This window comes from Ochotona curzoniae, unplaced genomic scaffold (assembly GCF_017591425.1).
Source record: "Ochotona curzoniae isolate NIBS_2020 unplaced genomic scaffold, NIBS_Ocur_1.0 scaffold_4506, whole genome shotgun sequence".
Classification (NCBI taxonomy): Eukaryota; Metazoa; Chordata; class Mammalia; order Lagomorpha; family Ochotonidae; genus Ochotona; species Ochotona curzoniae.
In genome coordinates, this window is record NW_024467119.1 from 20,564,741 (window position 1) to 20,581,828 (window position 17,088).

General features: G+C 54.2%; 1 protein-coding gene across 1 annotated transcript in view; it reads left to right on the plus strand.

Moving 5' to 3' along the window:
- The window catches only part of SHROOM3 (shroom family member 3), a 301,901-nt gene extending 285,045 nt beyond the window's left edge, over positions 1 to 16,856 (plus strand). Inside the window, exons 6-11 of the mRNA XM_040966942.1 lie at positions 5,417 to 5,490; positions 8,454 to 9,383; positions 10,133 to 10,600; positions 13,491 to 13,644; positions 15,381 to 15,653; positions 16,431 to 16,856. Of these exons, the coding sequence (XP_040822876.1) occupies positions 5,417 to 5,490; positions 8,454 to 9,383; positions 10,133 to 10,600; positions 13,491 to 13,644; positions 15,381 to 15,653; positions 16,431 to 16,820 (2,289 nt within the window). The 3' untranslated portion in view covers positions 16,821 to 16,856. The remainder of the gene's footprint in view (positions 1 to 5,416; positions 5,491 to 8,453; positions 9,384 to 10,132; positions 10,601 to 13,490; positions 13,645 to 15,380; positions 15,654 to 16,430) is intronic.
- Positions 16,857 to 17,088: the final 232 nt, after the last annotated feature.

Here is a 17,088-nt window from a genome sequence, read left to right on the forward strand (position 1 = left end):
GGCCGTGCAGGGTCCCAAAGCTTTGGGTCGTCCTCGACTGCTTTCCCAGGCCACAGGCAGGGAGCTGGAAGGGAAGTGGGGCTGCCGGGATTAGAACCGGCGCCCATATGGGATCCCGGGCGTGCAAGGCGAGGACCTTTAACCACTTGCGCCACTGCGCCGGGCCCCAGAGATTGCATATTTTAAAGAGTCCAGCTTTGTACCCTCTGATCTGCAAACTAGCTGGAACTGTTGGCATGGGTAGTCACTGGCTGTTGAGTTCCTGGCCTTCACTCACCCTGCAGTGTACACCTGGCCCCTTGCAGCCAGGCACGTTATCCATGTCTAAACCTCATCTCCAGGCTCCTCGTGTGCACCATCCTGCCGAGGCAGGATCGTCAGACTTTCAAAATCCTACATCAATTTTCTGATTAAAAATTCAAACTCCGATCATGATGAAGTGCTGTGCCCCCAGGAGCCTGGTGACTTCCCCAGTTCTTAGGTCACCCACAGCCTGCCTGGTGGCTCTCTTCCTGCCAGTGAAGATGCTAGAAGCGTAGAGTTAGCACAAGGGAGCAAGAACAGTTGCTGGCGTCCTGTGGCCCTGGGCGGGTTCTGTGGTTTCCCGTGCAGAGGCGGCTTGTGAAAATCGTGGGGCTAACGGGTGAAGGAAACTCAAGGGGAGCGGCCAGGGTGCTGCTTCTCTGGGATCCACAGGTGAGCTCCCTCCGCTGCAGCTGGGCGTGCTGGGGAGGTGGTGAGACAGCCTGCCAGGGGAGGAGAAGCAGTTTGTTGGAAGCTTTTATCAGATGTGCTCATAAGGCGGTGGGATTTGAAGCTGCCAGGAGAAGGGCAGGATGCTGCGGGGAATAGGGGGTTTGGGGGAGAGGGGAAGCCCTTGTCTGACGGAAACCAGGCCAGTTCAGCAGTCACACGTCCCTGCAGTTTTCTCAGCTGCTTGAAATGGTGTCTCTTTAGAATAAACCCACAGAAGGAAATCTGTGGAGCCAATTGCCTCAGTCTCCCGGAGCCATTTCCCCCTCTGCAGAACGCTTACCCTACCGTCCAAATCGCCCACCTAAAATCCATACGTCCAGCACGTGTTTTCAGTCTGATGAATGCCCATAACTTCCTATGTAAAAATCCAAGCACTGTTGCCTTTTCTCTCCTCTGCCCTAAAGAAAAGTGAAGTGTTGCCACGACACGGAAGCTGAGCTGTCTCCCCATTAGATGACATTACACTGTCTTGGGGAATTGGTTGGAAGAGCATGAACGTTGCCTTCTGCCACAGAATATTCCTCAGGCCAGGCCAACTGGGAACTAGAGCTAAAACGCAGATACTATAGAGAAGTGAAGAGAGTCTTCGAAATCCCAGTGAGTGCTTTGTATTGTTTTAAAGGTATATTTATTTACCTAAAAAAACATTAGAGAGATTGGTTTTCTGTCTATTCCCCGACTGGCCCCACAGCCAAGTGTGGGCCAGCAACTGCAGCTGGGTCCTCATCCATCTTCACTACTTTCCCAGGTGCATACAGGGAGTTGGACTGGACGCAGAGCAGCTGGGACTCAAACTTGTGCTCTTAGTGTTGCCGGTGTGGTGAGGCACCACAATGCCAGCCCTTAATACTTTATTTTTATTATTATTATTTAGATTTATTTATATTGGAAAGGCAGATATATAGAGAGGAGAGACAGAGAGAAAGATCTTCCATCCACTGTTCACTCCCCAAGCAGCTACAACAGCTGGAGTTGGGCTAATCCAAAGCCAGGAGCCTTGAGCTTCCTTCCTCCAGGTCTCCCATAGGAGCGGGGTCCCAAGGCTTTGGGCCATCCTTCACTGCTTTCCCAGGCCACAAGCAGGGAGCTGGATGGAAGTAGAGCAGCCAGGACATGAACTGGCACCCACATGAGATCCTGGTACATGCAAGGACTTTACTAGTTCATAGTTTTAAAAACGTTTTAGAAAGGCAACTGAATATAGAACAATACTTAGGCACCCCTTTAATAAAGGGAGTAATACCGTGTTTAAGCCTTAGTTAATTTAGGCATGATGAAGTTCCAAGGGGGAGATATTTCAAATTGAAAGTTGATTCTTTTCAACAGATGAAAGTGATTTGCTTCCAATAAGTTCTACAAATTGCTCCTCAGCTCAAGCCGGGACCGTGGTCCTGAGCTTCCCCCTGCTGCCCAGCACTCAGACCCAGCTTGACTGCAGAGATGGCTAAGAGAGCCAGGTGTTATGGGGACCCTTACTGCCTCCGAAAGCGAGATGTCCCTGGCAGTGGGTTCCTCTGCGTATGCAGTTCGTCCTCCAGCCTGATACAGTGACTGCAGAAGGCTGCCATGTAGAGTGAGCGGAGCTGCAGACCTGCTCAGTCAGCAGAACGGGGTCTCCGCAAAACACACAGCCTGCCGTGTTCTCTCCTTAAATCCCTGGGAAAGATCCCGTGGGGTGACAGTAGATGTTTGACAGCTCTTGCCTGCTCCCACGCGTTTTTGTGAGTCCTTGGAAAACCTAGAAGAAGGTGAGCCATCAGAAACATACCCAGACATGTCTGCCCTTTTCATTGTACAGTGGTACTTCAGAAAAGCTCAGGGTCAGGGCATTAAGAGAGAAGTTTATTCAGGTTATTTATTTATTTAATAATTCACGTCCTTCACAAACTTTTCAAGACCCTTTGTAAATCTAATAAGAACGCCCGTTAGAGAAATGAAAGTCTTGGTGGAATTTCCTTCTTCCAGGGCTGAGTCACAGGTGTTCCTGGTTCTCTTGAGTGTTAGGGACCCTCGTTTCTGATGTGTGGCACACTGGCCGTGTGACGGGGACCAGTGCGCACTCTAGGCAGAGGCAGTTCTGTTGCACCGTGCATGCAGCTGTCATGTTGGAATAGGCTTTATTCCGCGGGATGCAGCTTCTATGTGGTTCTGAGCCACTTACAACAAATACCCCGCTCAAGTTTAAGCAAAAATGAGGGAATCAACTTTCAGAAAATGGGAAGTAATAGTAGCCAGCAACAACCACATATTTCCCGTAGGGCAGTCATTGTTCCAAGAGTTTCACAAGAATAGAGTGAGTCCTCACATCTGGCAGTATTTCTGCAGTACACAAGAGGGAACCAAATTTACCCAAGCAGCGGGGAGCTCTGTTGAGGCAGGGAGGGAGGGAGGCCAGGGGTAAATGTGTTAGATTTGCAAATACAGCCAACCAACTGACCTCAGTTTAATGTTTGTTGCTTGCTTTTACTTTCATTTAAACCACCTAAGATTTAATGGATTTGTAATTACTTTCACTGGATAGAGTGTTGTCTTTTTCTTTGGTTACAACGATATTAGGTTTTCTTAACTCAGAACCCAAGCCATGGGGATTGGAAACTTCAGGTTTACAATTTTAAACATGCTAAGAACTTTTGTGTTTCTGAGTCAGTTCTGAGGTATTTTAACAAAAATTAATACTGACCGAATTGGTATAATTCTGAGCCTGGTGTTTCTCCCTTAGCCACTGCTGCTTCTCCAGTTGTGGTAAGTGCTTTATACTTCGTAACAGTTGGTGCAAAGTCAAGTCCTTGGCAATGAAGTCAAGGGTACTTAAGAAAGTTTCGTGGAATAAAATGAAATAAAGATTTATTTTGGTGCAAAAACTTTGAAATATATGAATACAAAGGATCTTCAGAAAGTTAAAGGAGATGAATTTTTGAAAAAATTATGCATGCCCAAATCCAAATAGGAAAATGCAGGCATTTAGATAAATTCTCTTTGGGATCCTGTTAGGTTGAAAGGCATTTTCTTTCTATGCCAATGGTAATTTGATTGACAGGAGATTTAGAGAATTCCCTCAATAGCCTATTAGTGGATCTACCTTCCTTTGCTTTAAGCACATTCACACAAATATATCAATTTAACCTTGGCATTCCAGGGGCCAAAATGTCTGAATATGGGAGTTAGATTGCTTCTCACAGTGGAGTGCAAAGGATGTAATGTAATAGGACCTGAAAATATATTTAGACTTTATTGCATTAGCTGCTCAAATGGGGCTTGCGCTTTTCCAATTAATGATAGTGAAATGGCCCATTCATGTGAACTGGAGGCAGGGGTGGTGGGGAAAGACTCAAAGGACCATAATGTTTTGTGGAGTGCAGGAATTCGTGTTCACTGTGGGGTGACGCTGCAGTGAGTCAGGACACAAGATTCATTTTCCTCACAGCATATCCAAGTTTGGTTGCTCCCTGTGCCTCCACCAGGCAGTGCACTGACATGCATGGGACTATCTCAGGCCTCAAAGAGATTGGATCTCAACTCCTGTAGCTTCTGCACTTATTTAGTGGTGGGCAAGAGTTTCACCTCTGTGAACTGCGATTGTTACCCCCATGCCCTTGTTACAGAGGTTCGGTGACAGAAAAAAAAAAAATCAAGTTCCTTACATTTCAGGCACATGATTTGTGGGTTGTGAGGTATCTGGCGCAGTGTTGGCACCCCTTGAAGACCCTGCTGGGGCTGCTGCAGTTATAAATGGTATTCAGGAATCTGCTGTCTTCTGCCCACTGCTGATCCAAGACTCCCAAATGGTCAGATGGAGCTCTTCCATCTTGTTCGCTCTCCAGGCGCCCACAACCAGCAGAACTCAGCCAGGTTGAAATCAGGAGCCCAGACAAGCTCATTCTGTCTTACATGTGGATGCCAGTTAGCTTTGGGGTAGGGTACATAGTAAATTATTAAATTAAGGTTAGAGATTGGACAGGTTTGTGGATTTATTTCTGTTTTCTGCCTGTCTCCTGGCAATGAATTATGGAGAGTTGACTGTGTTGTCAATATCTCATTAACAGCATCCTGGAGCTGATTATCTGGGCCAAATGTGACACCCCAAAACACCGACTGCAGCCTGCTAAGGACACGAGCATTTACCCTTATTTAAAACAAAAACCAAAAGCTATGTTGTGAAAAGTGTACCCAGAGTTGGTTAACTCACATTTGATAAGATTTTTCCCAGAGAGATTTTACTCCAATCTGATCACCAGCCAGATTCATGTCTTTGCGAATTGGAACTTAAACCTTTTGAAATTTTTCACAAACTCGATAGGCTGTCCTCTCTTATCATCTCCCCTATTTCCCTCCTGCCTTTTCACACTCTTGGGGACTGGAATTCGCTGTTCTTCCTCTGTCATATTTGGGATACCTCAGTTGTTTTGAACTCGGCATGATTGCCCTTGGACTTGTTTTGTTCAGGAAACATCCTTGTTAGAGGATACACCTGATGAGACAGACTGGGGTTTAAACTCAGCCAGCCACTGTGGACCTTGGTGCGGAAGTTTATGCACCTTGCTGCCCTGGTGCCTGGTGATGGGTCATAGTCAATACATGTTCCACCTCCCTGACTCCACCCCGTGGTAATTCAAGCATGTGTTCGTGGGTAATAATGCCCTGCCTTTCTTTCTGTTTTAAGGATGTGCTTCTGGGGGAAGATGGTAGCTTCAGTGTGGGGAAGGACCCCCGTCCCCTGGCTGGTGCTGGGCCCAGGTACGTGTGCATGTGTTTGCCCCTGAGAGCTGCTCAGCCGCTCCTGCTGCATGCCCGGAAGTGAGGCGTGACGAGGGAGTGTCGTGTACTGCCTTTGCGTTCATTCCTTTGTCATCCACAAACTCCTCTAACAGTGATTATCGTTCATGATGGGTTCCACGTGTGTGTGCTGTTGGAGGGAGGGTTGGCTTCAGCATATTTAAAACTGCCGTGTTGGACGTTTGTTCCTGGGCTGTTTCCTGGGATGCCTACAGCCCATACCAGATCAGAGGTCTGGTTCAGGTCCTAGCCCTTCCACTTAGAGCCAATTCCCTGCTAGCACACACCCAGGAGGCAGCAGATCGTTGCCCTGCTAATGTGTAACTGAGTAGCATCCATGAGAGCTGAAGTTTTGGGTTCTTTCTCAACTGGCCCCCAACTCTTCCACCTGCCTGTGTATTTGAGACCTGAATTGGGATCTTGGCTCCTGACTCGGTCCTGGCTCAGCCCTCACCGTTGTGGGCATTTGCTGAGTGAACCAGAGGATGGGAATTCATTCTAAGTCCCGCTTCCTGCCATCTCTGCCTCTCTTTGGAAGTGGAAGGGTGTCTTGTCATATGATAATTACAACACAGTTAAACCTTGAGAACATCCTCCTAAATTAAACGAACCAGGCACAAAAAGAAAAAAGCTACACGAATCTGCTGAGTCCTGAAATTCACAGAAGCAGAGGTAGAGTGGTGCGACCTGGCATCGGGGCATGGGAGTTGTCATTTATTGGGTGTAATTTTCTGATCAACAGAGTGGAGTTGTTCTGGAGATCCTGCTCACAAGGTGAACATAAGCACTGCTGAGCTGCGTATTTAAAAATGACTAAGAAAAACATTTTAAATGTGTATGTTTGAAAGTCAGAGAGAAATTGATGTTGCTTTGCTGATTCACTCCCGTCAAAAGGCTGCAGGCCTGGGCTTGGGCCAGGTAGAAGCCAGGATGCAGGAACTCCATCTGGGCGATCCAAGTGGGATCAGGAACCCAAGTGCTTGGACATCTGCTGCTCTTTCCCAGGCACATTAACAAGGAGCTGGGTCAGAAGTAGAGCAGCCAGGACTAACCTGCACTCCTGTGAGATAATAGTGCTGGCATTGGCTGTACCACACCTCCGGCTCTGAAAATTTTTACACTTGTTGCTTTTGTTTTGTTTTGCAGCAATTTTTAAAAACCTTAAAGGTGAAAGTGTTGGCTGTGCAAATGAGGGACAATGGGGAGCCCCTCATGCCCTCTTATAAAAAGGGCCTAAGGAAAATGTGTTGTTGTTTCAGAAAGCACAGTCACGATTTACAGACTTATTTTTTAACTCAAAAGAAGCAATTTTTGTGTCGTCCATCCAAACCAAGGGCAAACACCAGCATTTAGTGGGCCCATCTCAAGGGACAAGTGTGCTGTTACTGTGTGCCTTAGTGACACTCATTTTTTTAAATTAGCTTCATTTTATTTGAAAGGCAGAGGGTCAGGTGAGGGATTGAGAGAGAGAAAAAGAGATTTCCAGTTAGCTGTTTCACTCTCCAAATGCCTGAACAAGCCAGGGCTTATCTGGACCAAAGCAAGGAATCTAGAATTGGGTTCAGGTCTCCTGTGTGGATGGCAGGGATCCGGCTCCTTGAGCCACCACCAGCCACCACCCACTACCTCCTGGCAGGTACATTAACGGGAAGCTGGGATGGAGAGCAGGACCAGGACTCCAACCCAGGTACCCTGATAAAGATTCAAGAGTCCCAAGTGTTTCCTTGACCCCTGAGCCCACCATCCACTCTCGCCTCCGCTTCACAAAGCCACTCCATGTAAACCTCCCCCTTATTAAGTCATTACACACCCGATTCCAGTTGACTTGGTGCCCAGCTAGAGGGTGCTCAGCTTAAATAGCTCCTGTCTTACAGCCAGAGGAGACATGGGCTGTTCTGTGCTTGGCTGCCTAGCCACTTTGTGCCTGCCAGGTGCTGGGGATCCTAAAATGAGGAAGGCGGGGCAGTAGAGTGCACCCCGCTCCCAAAGACACGCTGCATCTGGGCAACCTGTGGGCCCTAGGGACCAAGCCATGAGGAGAGGTGATCGCTAGGGAGACGGTGTGCGTGGATCTGCTGGGAAGGCAACGCAGGCCCGGCGCGCACTCCTCCCAAGGCAGAAGGCGATTGGGTCAGCACGGGGTTTTCCCTTGCTGGTGCCATCTCATCCTCCTTGCCTGTGCCAAGACTCTAAATGTGGCTCTGAGGCAGGACCAGTCAGCTGCCTGCAAGAGTGAGATCTATGGAATGAAAAGTGCCACATGCCCCAGGTGGACTGGGAAATTGGCAGGGGGGGGGTGCTGGGGTCGTGTCCTCAAGTCAACACACCTAGATGGTGGGAGTGCCGCTGGCACTTGCTGAGCTCTGTTCTCCTCTGTGTCCTGTGCAGACAGGAACAGCCACACGCAGTCCGTGCTCAGACACAAGCACAGCGCTGGGTTTTCCTTGCAGCCTGACCCACCGTCTGGGAGCTACACATCCTGTTTGGCTTGGCCCTGTCCTTTTCTTCTCCAGGGGGAACTTACTGCTGATTAGTTCCTTCTGAGACCCCCTCTTAGTTTTCATATCAATGAACTGAAAACACAGGAGGCCCAACCTTAAAGTGCCCAGGGAGGGGGTGACCAGACAGCCCAGGTCTCTCTTCTGCCCAGCTGCTGTCCGCTGTAGGATGTAGGAGAAAGCTGTGGGTAAGACCCAGCATCAGGTACACACATTTTCCCAACAGAACCAGCCAGTGGGCAGCAGAAGGCTGGATCTCTTCCCCAGGGCCAGGGCTGCGTGCTTGGCTGCCCCAGCACTGAGAGCAGGCACCCCACAGAAGGCAGTGTAGACCTCCTGCACCTCGGTCCTTCCTCCCTTTCGCTGCCTGCCTGTGTAACAAACCCTGGCTGCCAGGTTGACCCTCTCGGCTCTTTGCTTTTCCAGGTCACTTGATTGTACCAGCAGAGCTGGAGAAGATAGGTCATCGCGCATCCATCAGCTTACTCCACGCTGGACTGAACCAGGCTGCAAAGCCAACATTCTTTCCGTTGGGCCCAGTGAATGTCCTGCAGCCAGAGACCAGCAGAGGCAGGGTGGCAGAGGCCCCTGCCCCAGGCCACCCCCCTCAGCTGTGCCCGGGCCCCTTCTCGACCCCCGGGAGAACCCACCAATGCTACATGGCTCCCCTCAGCCTGCCCCGCTGCCTTTGACTTGCTGCTCCCAATTTGCCCCTGACCAGCAGGCTGGAAGGGACGGGCAAGCAGGACGACAGCCCTTTCCAGTTAGCAGCTCTGCTGTGACAGCCCTCAGGGGTGATGGGGAGACCGTGAGCCGGCCTCCGAGCCCCAGGGGCCCTGCACCCAGCAGCCCAGAGCCTGGGGAGGAAGAGGGCCTAAGGAAGAGGGTGTCACAGGCCCAGCGACCCCTGGCAGCTCGGGGGCGGTGGGTGTCCACAGGCCTGGAGGACAGCCTTCCCGGAGGGTCCTGCACCCCTGAGAATGTGGACCCGAAGCCCTGTTGGAAGCAGTGGGCTCCCCCAAGCTCCTGCAGCACTTCCGAGCCAGCCTCGCCACCCGGGGTGCCCAACTTCCCTGGGAGGGTCTCTCTGCGGATCTCAGAGTCCACGTTGCAGGCATCCCCGCCGCCCCAGGACAATGACAACGATGACGTGTTTGTAAAGGACTCGCACCCCAAGGCCACGTCCAGCCCCATGTTTGAAGATCTGCCTCCACCCCCACCTCCTCCACCGAGCCAGGAAGGCCCTGCCGACAGCATGGAGGACTTCCCTCTACCTCCTCCACCACCGCCGCCGCAGGCTGCCCCCCCAGCGCCCCTGGAAAGCAAGGATGGCAACAGCGAGGGGTCCCACCCTGGGTGAGTGGCAGCTGCCTGGCTGCACAGCCCAAATCCCCCAGACTCATTCCCGTCCCTGAAGGTGGGAGGGCGAGGGGAAAGAAAGGACCGTCCCTCTTGCTGAGCCGAGTGAAGAAGCAAGACGAAGGAAGGGAGCAGAGGGAAGACGAAAAAGACCGTCTTGTTGTAGATGGAGCTGATCTTGGAAAATGCAGCTTCCGTCTGAATGTGGCGTGAGCGCCCCGCCACTGAGTCCCCAAATTAAGATTTACATACCCAGATACAGCTCATGTTAGTCATGCTTATACACACGTGCACACGGGTGTGCAGCCCGGAGCCAACTGTGCTGTCAGAGAACAGGCTGGGCTGGGAATGGCCAGTGTCTGTAGGGAGAAATACAGTAGTGTGAGAGTCTGGCGCTGTTAGGGAAGCCGGGGGACTGGGGCAGAAGCACTGACCAGATGGGTCCCTAGGACAGCTGAGCTCGCCCAGCATGTAAGAAGCTTCTCCTGCCTCCACCATTGGGGTTAGCTTTCTGTCAACAGTTAACAACCATCACCTCTGCCCTCTGTCTACCCAGACGGTTCAGAAAGCTCCTGGCAGCGCCCACTGCACCAAGCCCCTGCTTGGTGCTGCCCAGGGAGGGGACGGCCTCCCAAGAGCAGCTGCTGGCTTTGGGAGGGCCACTCCTCCCCTCCTGTGGCGTCTGCACCTGCCTTCCCTTCCTACTGTCATCACCTCTCACCTGCTTCTCACCTGTGTCCCGCCAGCTCCAGAAAACTGTCCAGGGTGACAGCAGCGAGGGAACGGCACGTGCTTGGTGCAACCCGTCTTGCCGAGAGTCAGCGACTAGACTGCAGACCCTTCACTGCCCCTGCCAGGGACTCGGGGCCGCCGTCCACTGTGGGTGGCCAGCAGCCAGGCCCTGGACAGCCACCTCCACCCTGGGCTCCAGGCCTCCCCACCGAGGCAGCCAGCGGAACCCAGGCTCCCGCAGCACAAGTGGGTGCTGAGCCCCAAAAGACCTCGGAAGACATCCGAACAGAGGCTCTGGCCAAGGAAATCGTTCACCAGGACAGATCGTTGGCGGATATTTTGGACCCAGACTCCCGCATGAAGACCACCATGGACCTCATGGCAGGCCTCTTTCCCCGACGAGCTCACTCGCCGAAGGACAGCAGTGCAAGGGCCAAGGTGGCATCCAGGACCCACAGCTGCCTGGGCCCTGAAGACAGGAGGTGAGCCCCCAGCTTTTATCCCCACCACAGCTCAGGCCCGTGCCCCATGCGTGAGCCACGGTGTGCATCCCAACCCCAGACTGGCACTCTCGCTCGGGGTTCAGGGATGGCTGGGGAGCCAGATAAGGGGCAGATGGCCAGCAACGGAGCAGCCAAGGACAAGGGGTGGCTGTGATCATGTGGTTCATGTTGGGGGGTGGCGAGCGTTGTGTTTCTTACTTCATGTATACATCATCTCGCCCGATGGTCACCAGACCTTTCTGTGCTGGCTGTCGAGGCCCGTGACGTCACATGAGTGATGTCACAGGGTCTGACGCCGGGCCCAGGACTGCACTTGCTCCTGCCTTAGCAGTTACCCAGTACCACTCGCTCAGCAGTCATGCCCTTAGAGCCCCATCCCTGCAGCCCCTATTGAGGGGCACCCAGAGCTCAACAAGGAGCAAGTAGAACCCCACCCAGCCAAGGCCTCCCCAAGGCCCTGACAGGTGCAGACCATGTGGAAAAGGACATGCTGGTGGGCTTCCTTAGCACACCTGTGAGGCAGGAAGGGGGGCTCGGTTCAGAGGCTGGATGTTAGGAGAGCCCCGGAACCTCGGGCCCCGACAGGCCCGTCCTGCGGCGCGGGGGCCCAGTGCCCAGCTGCACAGCCCCAGCATGCTGGCTGCCTCACTTCCCGTCGCTCTCAGTCTGTCACAGTACAAGGCCTCTTCCCAAAGTCCTCAAACACACGGAGTATGGAAAAGCCATGCTGGAATTTCCCACCCGCTTTTTTTTCTCCTCCTCCTCCCCCAGGAGGCTCTTTGAAGTCACCCTCTGCTTTCTTGTGTGTTTCATTTCTTTAAAGGACTGCCGTGGGAAAAAATTTAAGCTTTGATGTTTTCCTTTTGAATTTTCAGTGAAAACCCTGGGAATGGACAGACAGCTTCCAGACTGAGCACTGAGACGTCCTCAAAATCTGGGGTGTGGTTTAGCAATTTCCAAGTGGCCATGGCTCAGTTACCCACAGGGGAGCAGGAAGGCCAGAGCGTGCCCCGTCACTGGAGAAGCAGTTAACGCTGCCAGCAGGGGCTCTCCTTGTCGGGGCCCTGGCCCCCTGGGCTGTGTGCTTAGTTTAGCAATCGTCCACCGAGTTCCTACAGTCAGCCTGCTGAGTCCCGCAGTGGTCCCGAAGAGGAGTTGGAGGTGTGCCAGGCAGTTCCTAATGGGTGTCCGTGCTGTGGTTGTTAGGTGCTCTGACCACATGCCCTCCACAGACCACCCTTAGATGGGTGTTGTGATGCAATGGGGTTAAGCCATCACATGTGGTGCCAGCATCCCATCACCAGAGCACCAGTTCAAGTCGCAACTGCTCTACTGCTCCAGTTCCCTGCAAACTGCCCTGGAAAGGCAGTGGGTAATGGCCCGGGTACTTGGGCCCCTGTATCACATGGGATGCCTGGGTAGTTTCTCACTTCAGCCTGATGAAACCCTGCTTGTTGAGGCTATCTGGGGAGTAAAGCAACAGATGGTGTATCTGTCACCCTGCCTTTTAGATGAATGAAGCCTTTAAAAGTAGATAAGTAAAATGCATCACTAGAAAACTACTTCATGGCATGGTGGTTGAGAGCCTGAGTTTGCCCAGTCAGTCCAGATGGGGTGTGGTCCGTTAGCCTGCAGCACTAAGTCCATCCCAAGTATTTCAAAGGGATGCGTGCGCCATCTGCTGGTGGACAGAAGCATTGTCCTAGCATGGGGGCTGGCTTCTGGCTCAGCTCCAGTAGCTGTTTGATGCCAGCCTGCTTGGACTGCGGTGGATATGTCGGGAGCAGGGGAGGGAGAAGGATTTGAAAGACAGACCTACAGAAAGAAGAAGAAACATGGAGAAGGAGATCCATTGGTTCACTACTGGAAATGGGCACGACAGCCAGGGCTGGGGCTGGGCAACATTAGGGGTCTTACCCATGGGATACAGCAGCCCAAAGATGTGAACCATCTGCTGTTGCTCTTCCAGGAGCATGAATAAGCAGCCAGGACTTGAGCTGGCTCTCGTATGGGACGCCTGCATTGCAGGGGGTGACTTAGCCTTCGTCACCACAGTACCAGCCCCCCCTTTCCTGTCTAACTCGGCTGGATTAAATAAAGTTATGTTTGCTGTGGTTCTGAATTCCACAGGAAGAAGGTGGGCCGGATGCTAAGTAATAAGGTTTAGTGGTTAAGATTCCCTGTTTGCCGGTGGAGTGTCATTTATTCAGCGGGTGGGACCCAAGCCACAGGCTGAGAAGCAGCTGGTTGAGGCCACGCATGCCGGATACCAGGTTTCCCCACGTCTAGTTCTTCCCTCCAGCCTCGAATCCTTTTTTGTAAAAATGGATGATTCCACATCTCCCACTAGCTCACTGTGGACCAGAAAACCTGAGAGTTCTTGGGCTTTGTTGGGTGTGCTGGTCTCACTCGAGAAGGAGCAGGTGTGAGTGTGCAAGCAGCCACATAGCGGGGTCCGAAAGACTGTGGGTAACCAAGGGAGAGTAGGGAAAAAACCAGAAACCTGGGGTTTGCATGGCACTTTGAAATGCTGCCATGCCTAGTGGTGGCTCCACACTGCGTGAGAAGAGCAATTGCCAGCACCCTCCTGTCCACCCTAAAAGGAGACTCGTGTGAGAGGCCTCTGGGCTGCCCAGTGTGGGCTGACAGGGCTTCAGTCCTGACCCAGCCACTGTGCCCGTCCCAGCCCCCATCCATCCCTACCTGTCCTGTAGGGGGACACACGTGGATGTCCACGCCAACTCCTCCATTCTAACCTGGGAGGAGACTCGCCTCGCCCATGGTAGGGTCTCCCACCCATGCTTCTGTGGGCTGACGCTCTGGTCCCACAGCAGGCAGCTGAGCTGCGTGTGTGTTCTCTCTGGCCCAGGAGTGATGACCAGGAGGTGGCCAGTATGCTAGCCGCCTGCCCCGCTGCCTACTACAGTGTGTCCGCGCCCAAGGCTGAGCTTCTGAACAAAATCAAAGACATGCCGGAGGAGGTGACCGAGGCGGAAGAGCAGGTGGATGTTAACGAGAAAAAGGTATCAGATGGAGCCAGGGGTCGGCAGAGGCTGCTTAGGGTGGGAGGGGCAGGGGCTCGTCCTGTCCCAGACCCCGCCAGGCCTGTCCTTGGGGCCTGACCCTGTGTGGCATCACGTGATACTGTCCCGCAGGTGGACAGGGCAGGCGAGCTGTTGCTGTCTTCATCTTTCCACATGGAGGAGTCCATGACCTCCCAGAATCCTCGCTGCTGCTGCGAGCAGCGATGGGCCAGTGACAACAGCTGGCCTGGCTGTGGTCCGGAGCCTGCCTGTGGGCAGACAGTCGTGAGCAGAGGCCTCATTCACCTCCACGTGTTCCCAAGCTCACTGCCATCCTCAGCAGAGCACGTGGGGCTAGGGCCTCACGCTCAGCAGAGCTGCCCCTGGAGGAGTGTTACCTGCCAGACATTTTCAAAGTGACCATGAACCTGCCACTGTCTTCCCATAGACCCAGGAGCTCTGGGCAGGGCTGTGCACAGCGAAGGTTCCAGTTGCCTCCCTGGCCCTGAAGTCCTAGAGGGCAGCCTCATGCTGTGTCCTGAGCCATGGATAGCCAGGACTCTGATCCCTCTTGCTGTCAGTGTTGGCTCTTAGGGGAAACCTTCCATTTTTTTCTCCCATGTGCGTCCCAGGCCTTCCCAGCTCTCCAGGAGCCAGGAAGAATGACACATGGAGGACTTTCCTGTGCATTCTCTCGCCATCCCTGCCCTCTGTTCCTCTGCCAGGGACCAAGGGCACTTTGCTCTGGGTTGTGTAGACACCACCATGCTGGGTGTCTTCAGCCAGGCCATCCTGGGTGCACCACAACAACTCCTCTCCCCTCCCCTCCCCTCCCCTCCTCTCTTCCCCTCCCCTCCCCTCCCCTTCCCTTCCTCCCCTTTCCTCTTCCCCTCTTCTCCTCCCCTCCTCCCCTCCTCTCCTCTCCCCTCCCTTCCCTCCCCTCCTCTCTTCCCCTCTCCTCCCCTCCCCTCTCCTCCTCCCCTCTCCTCCTCCCCTCACTTCCTCTCCCCTCCTCCCCTCCCCTCCTCCCCTCCCCTCCCCTCTCCTCCCTGAACTTCATTCTTTGTTTTCCCCTCGTGGTAGGAGGCAGGGCTCTGGCTGTGCCCTCTGTGGCTGGTCCCCTGACCCTGTATTGCTGCATCTTGTACGCAAGTCCCCTGGTAGCAAACACTGCTCTGCTCCTGGGAAATGAGCGAGGAAGGTGACTTCCTGGGACGCACGGACCACAGGGGGTCCACCTTGCACCTGAGTCACCTACTTCCTGGGAACAGCCGTGTTTCCTACCAGCAGATGTCAATGAGGTTGACAGCATGGGATTTCTCGCATGCTGGATGGCCCTGAGTGATGGCTCTGCAGGTGGCAGATGCAACGACCATCCCCTTCGCCCCGAGTGGGTCCCCTCATTCCTCTGGCTGCTCTGTTTGCCCTCCACACCCACTTACTTGTGGTGTGTTGCAAGAAAAGCAGTGAGAGTAGTTAGCAGACTCTGGGGAAGAAGCCAAGGCTGGCCACAGCAGCCTGCCGCAACTGGAAACCATTGTGAGGCGATGTGCGGCAGGTAGAGTGGACGCTCGGGGAGAGGAGAGGAGAGGATTCCCTCACGTGGGCCGGGGGCGCCCACACAGAGCAGGGAGCGAAGCCAGCCTAGAGAAGGAGAAGCCGCAGCTGGGAGAAGCGCAGCCTTCCACCACCAGCTGCGGGCTGACGCTGGCTGTCTGTGCCTCATGCCGTTCCAGGCGGAGCTCATCAGCAGCCTCACCCACAAGCTGGAGACGCTGCAGGAAGCCAAGGGGAGCCTGCTCATGGACATCAAGCTCAACAACGCCTTAGGAGAGGAAGTGGAGGCGTGGATCAGCCAGCTGTGCAAGCCCAACGAGTTTGACAAGTACAAGATGTTCATAGGGGACCTGGACAAGGTGGTGAACTTGCTACTGTCACTCTCGGGGCGCCTGGCCCGCGTCGAGAACGTCCTCAGTGGCCTTGGAGAGGATGCCAGTAACGAGGAACGGGTAGGTGGCTGTGGCCCAGTCCCACAGGCTCCCCTTCCCATGTGCTCGGTCCCTTCTTTTAGAATATGAGGGTTTCTTTGAAGCTGGGTGGGGGTGAGGACCGTAGAGAAGGTGCCATCTTCCACACTCAGGTGTACCACTGACACCTAAGGCTTAGGGAGGGCGGGGAAGCGAAGAAACAGCCGCCAGAATGCCTTCCCTCCCACCCCTGTTGCTTCCTTTCTCAGACATGAGGGCATGACGGGGTGGTGGGATGGACGAGGGAAGAGGAAGTGGGCAGGACAGGAGCTCAAGGCTCCTGGCGCTCTGCATGCAGGGCTGGGCAGCCTTTGGGTGCCCTGACAGCAGGGCCTGCCTGCTGTGCTTGCAATCTTGTGGACTCCTGTGAGTCATGGAGCTGGGCCTGGAGGAGCCCTCCTTCGGCCCCCGGGAGACATGCCGCTACAGCCCTGTGGCCCAGCACAAGGAGCTTGTGGGTAGCAAGTCACCATCTCCAGGGGATGGAACTCCTCTCGTCATGGGCTCAGAGGCTCCAGGCAGCAGGCCAGGGCAGTGGTCATTGGTGTCCTCCGAGAGGGGGAGAGGGTGGGCCTGTCGGCAGCATCCAGGCCTGAGTTGCCGTCAGAGTGCCTGCAGGTAGCAGACCCTGGTAGTGTGGTGCTGGTGAGTGCCAGCTCTCTCCCTCCTTTGGGGACTCCTCGCTGCCCTGGAGCAGCTGGCTTCCCTTTCCGCTGCTACGCTGAGCCCCTTGCTGATGTGTGCCTTTTGCCCCGGCAGAGCTCTCTGCACCAGAAGAGGAAGATCCTGGCCGGGCAGCACGAGGATGCGCGGGAGCTCAAGGAGAACCTGGACCGCCGGGAACGTGTGGTGCTGGACATCCTGGCCAACTACCTGTCAGAGGAGCAGCTGCAGGACTACCAGCACTTCGTGAAGATGAAGTCCATGCTACTCATCGAGCAGCGCAAGCTGGACGACAAGATCAAGCTGGGCCAGGAGCAGGTCAAGTGCCTGCTGGAGAGCCTGCCCTCTGACTTCCTCCCCAAGGCTGGGGCCCTGGCCCTGCCCCCAGACCTGGCTAACGAGCCACCCCCAGCGGGTGGCGGCTTCCCACCAGCAGCCTCTTCCAGAATGCCCAACCAAAAGAGCACCTCTCTCAGCACCGTTTAATACGAGAAGACATTTTGGTACAAGCTTTCTCGGGATCTTGTGGGAAGGAAGGCTATGCCCCAGAAGAAGCCTGTGTTCTCCCCAGCCCTTCGTGATCGGCTTTCTGGGGGCGGGCATGCCACTGGGACCTCGGCCGCCCTCTGGTCACTCTGTGGTGGACACAACGCTGAGACGCAGGGCGAGGGTGGGCTGATCCTTTAGTGTTGAACAAGCCGTGGCAACACAGCCCAGGATGTGTGTGTGTGTGTGTGTGTGTGTGTGTGTGTGT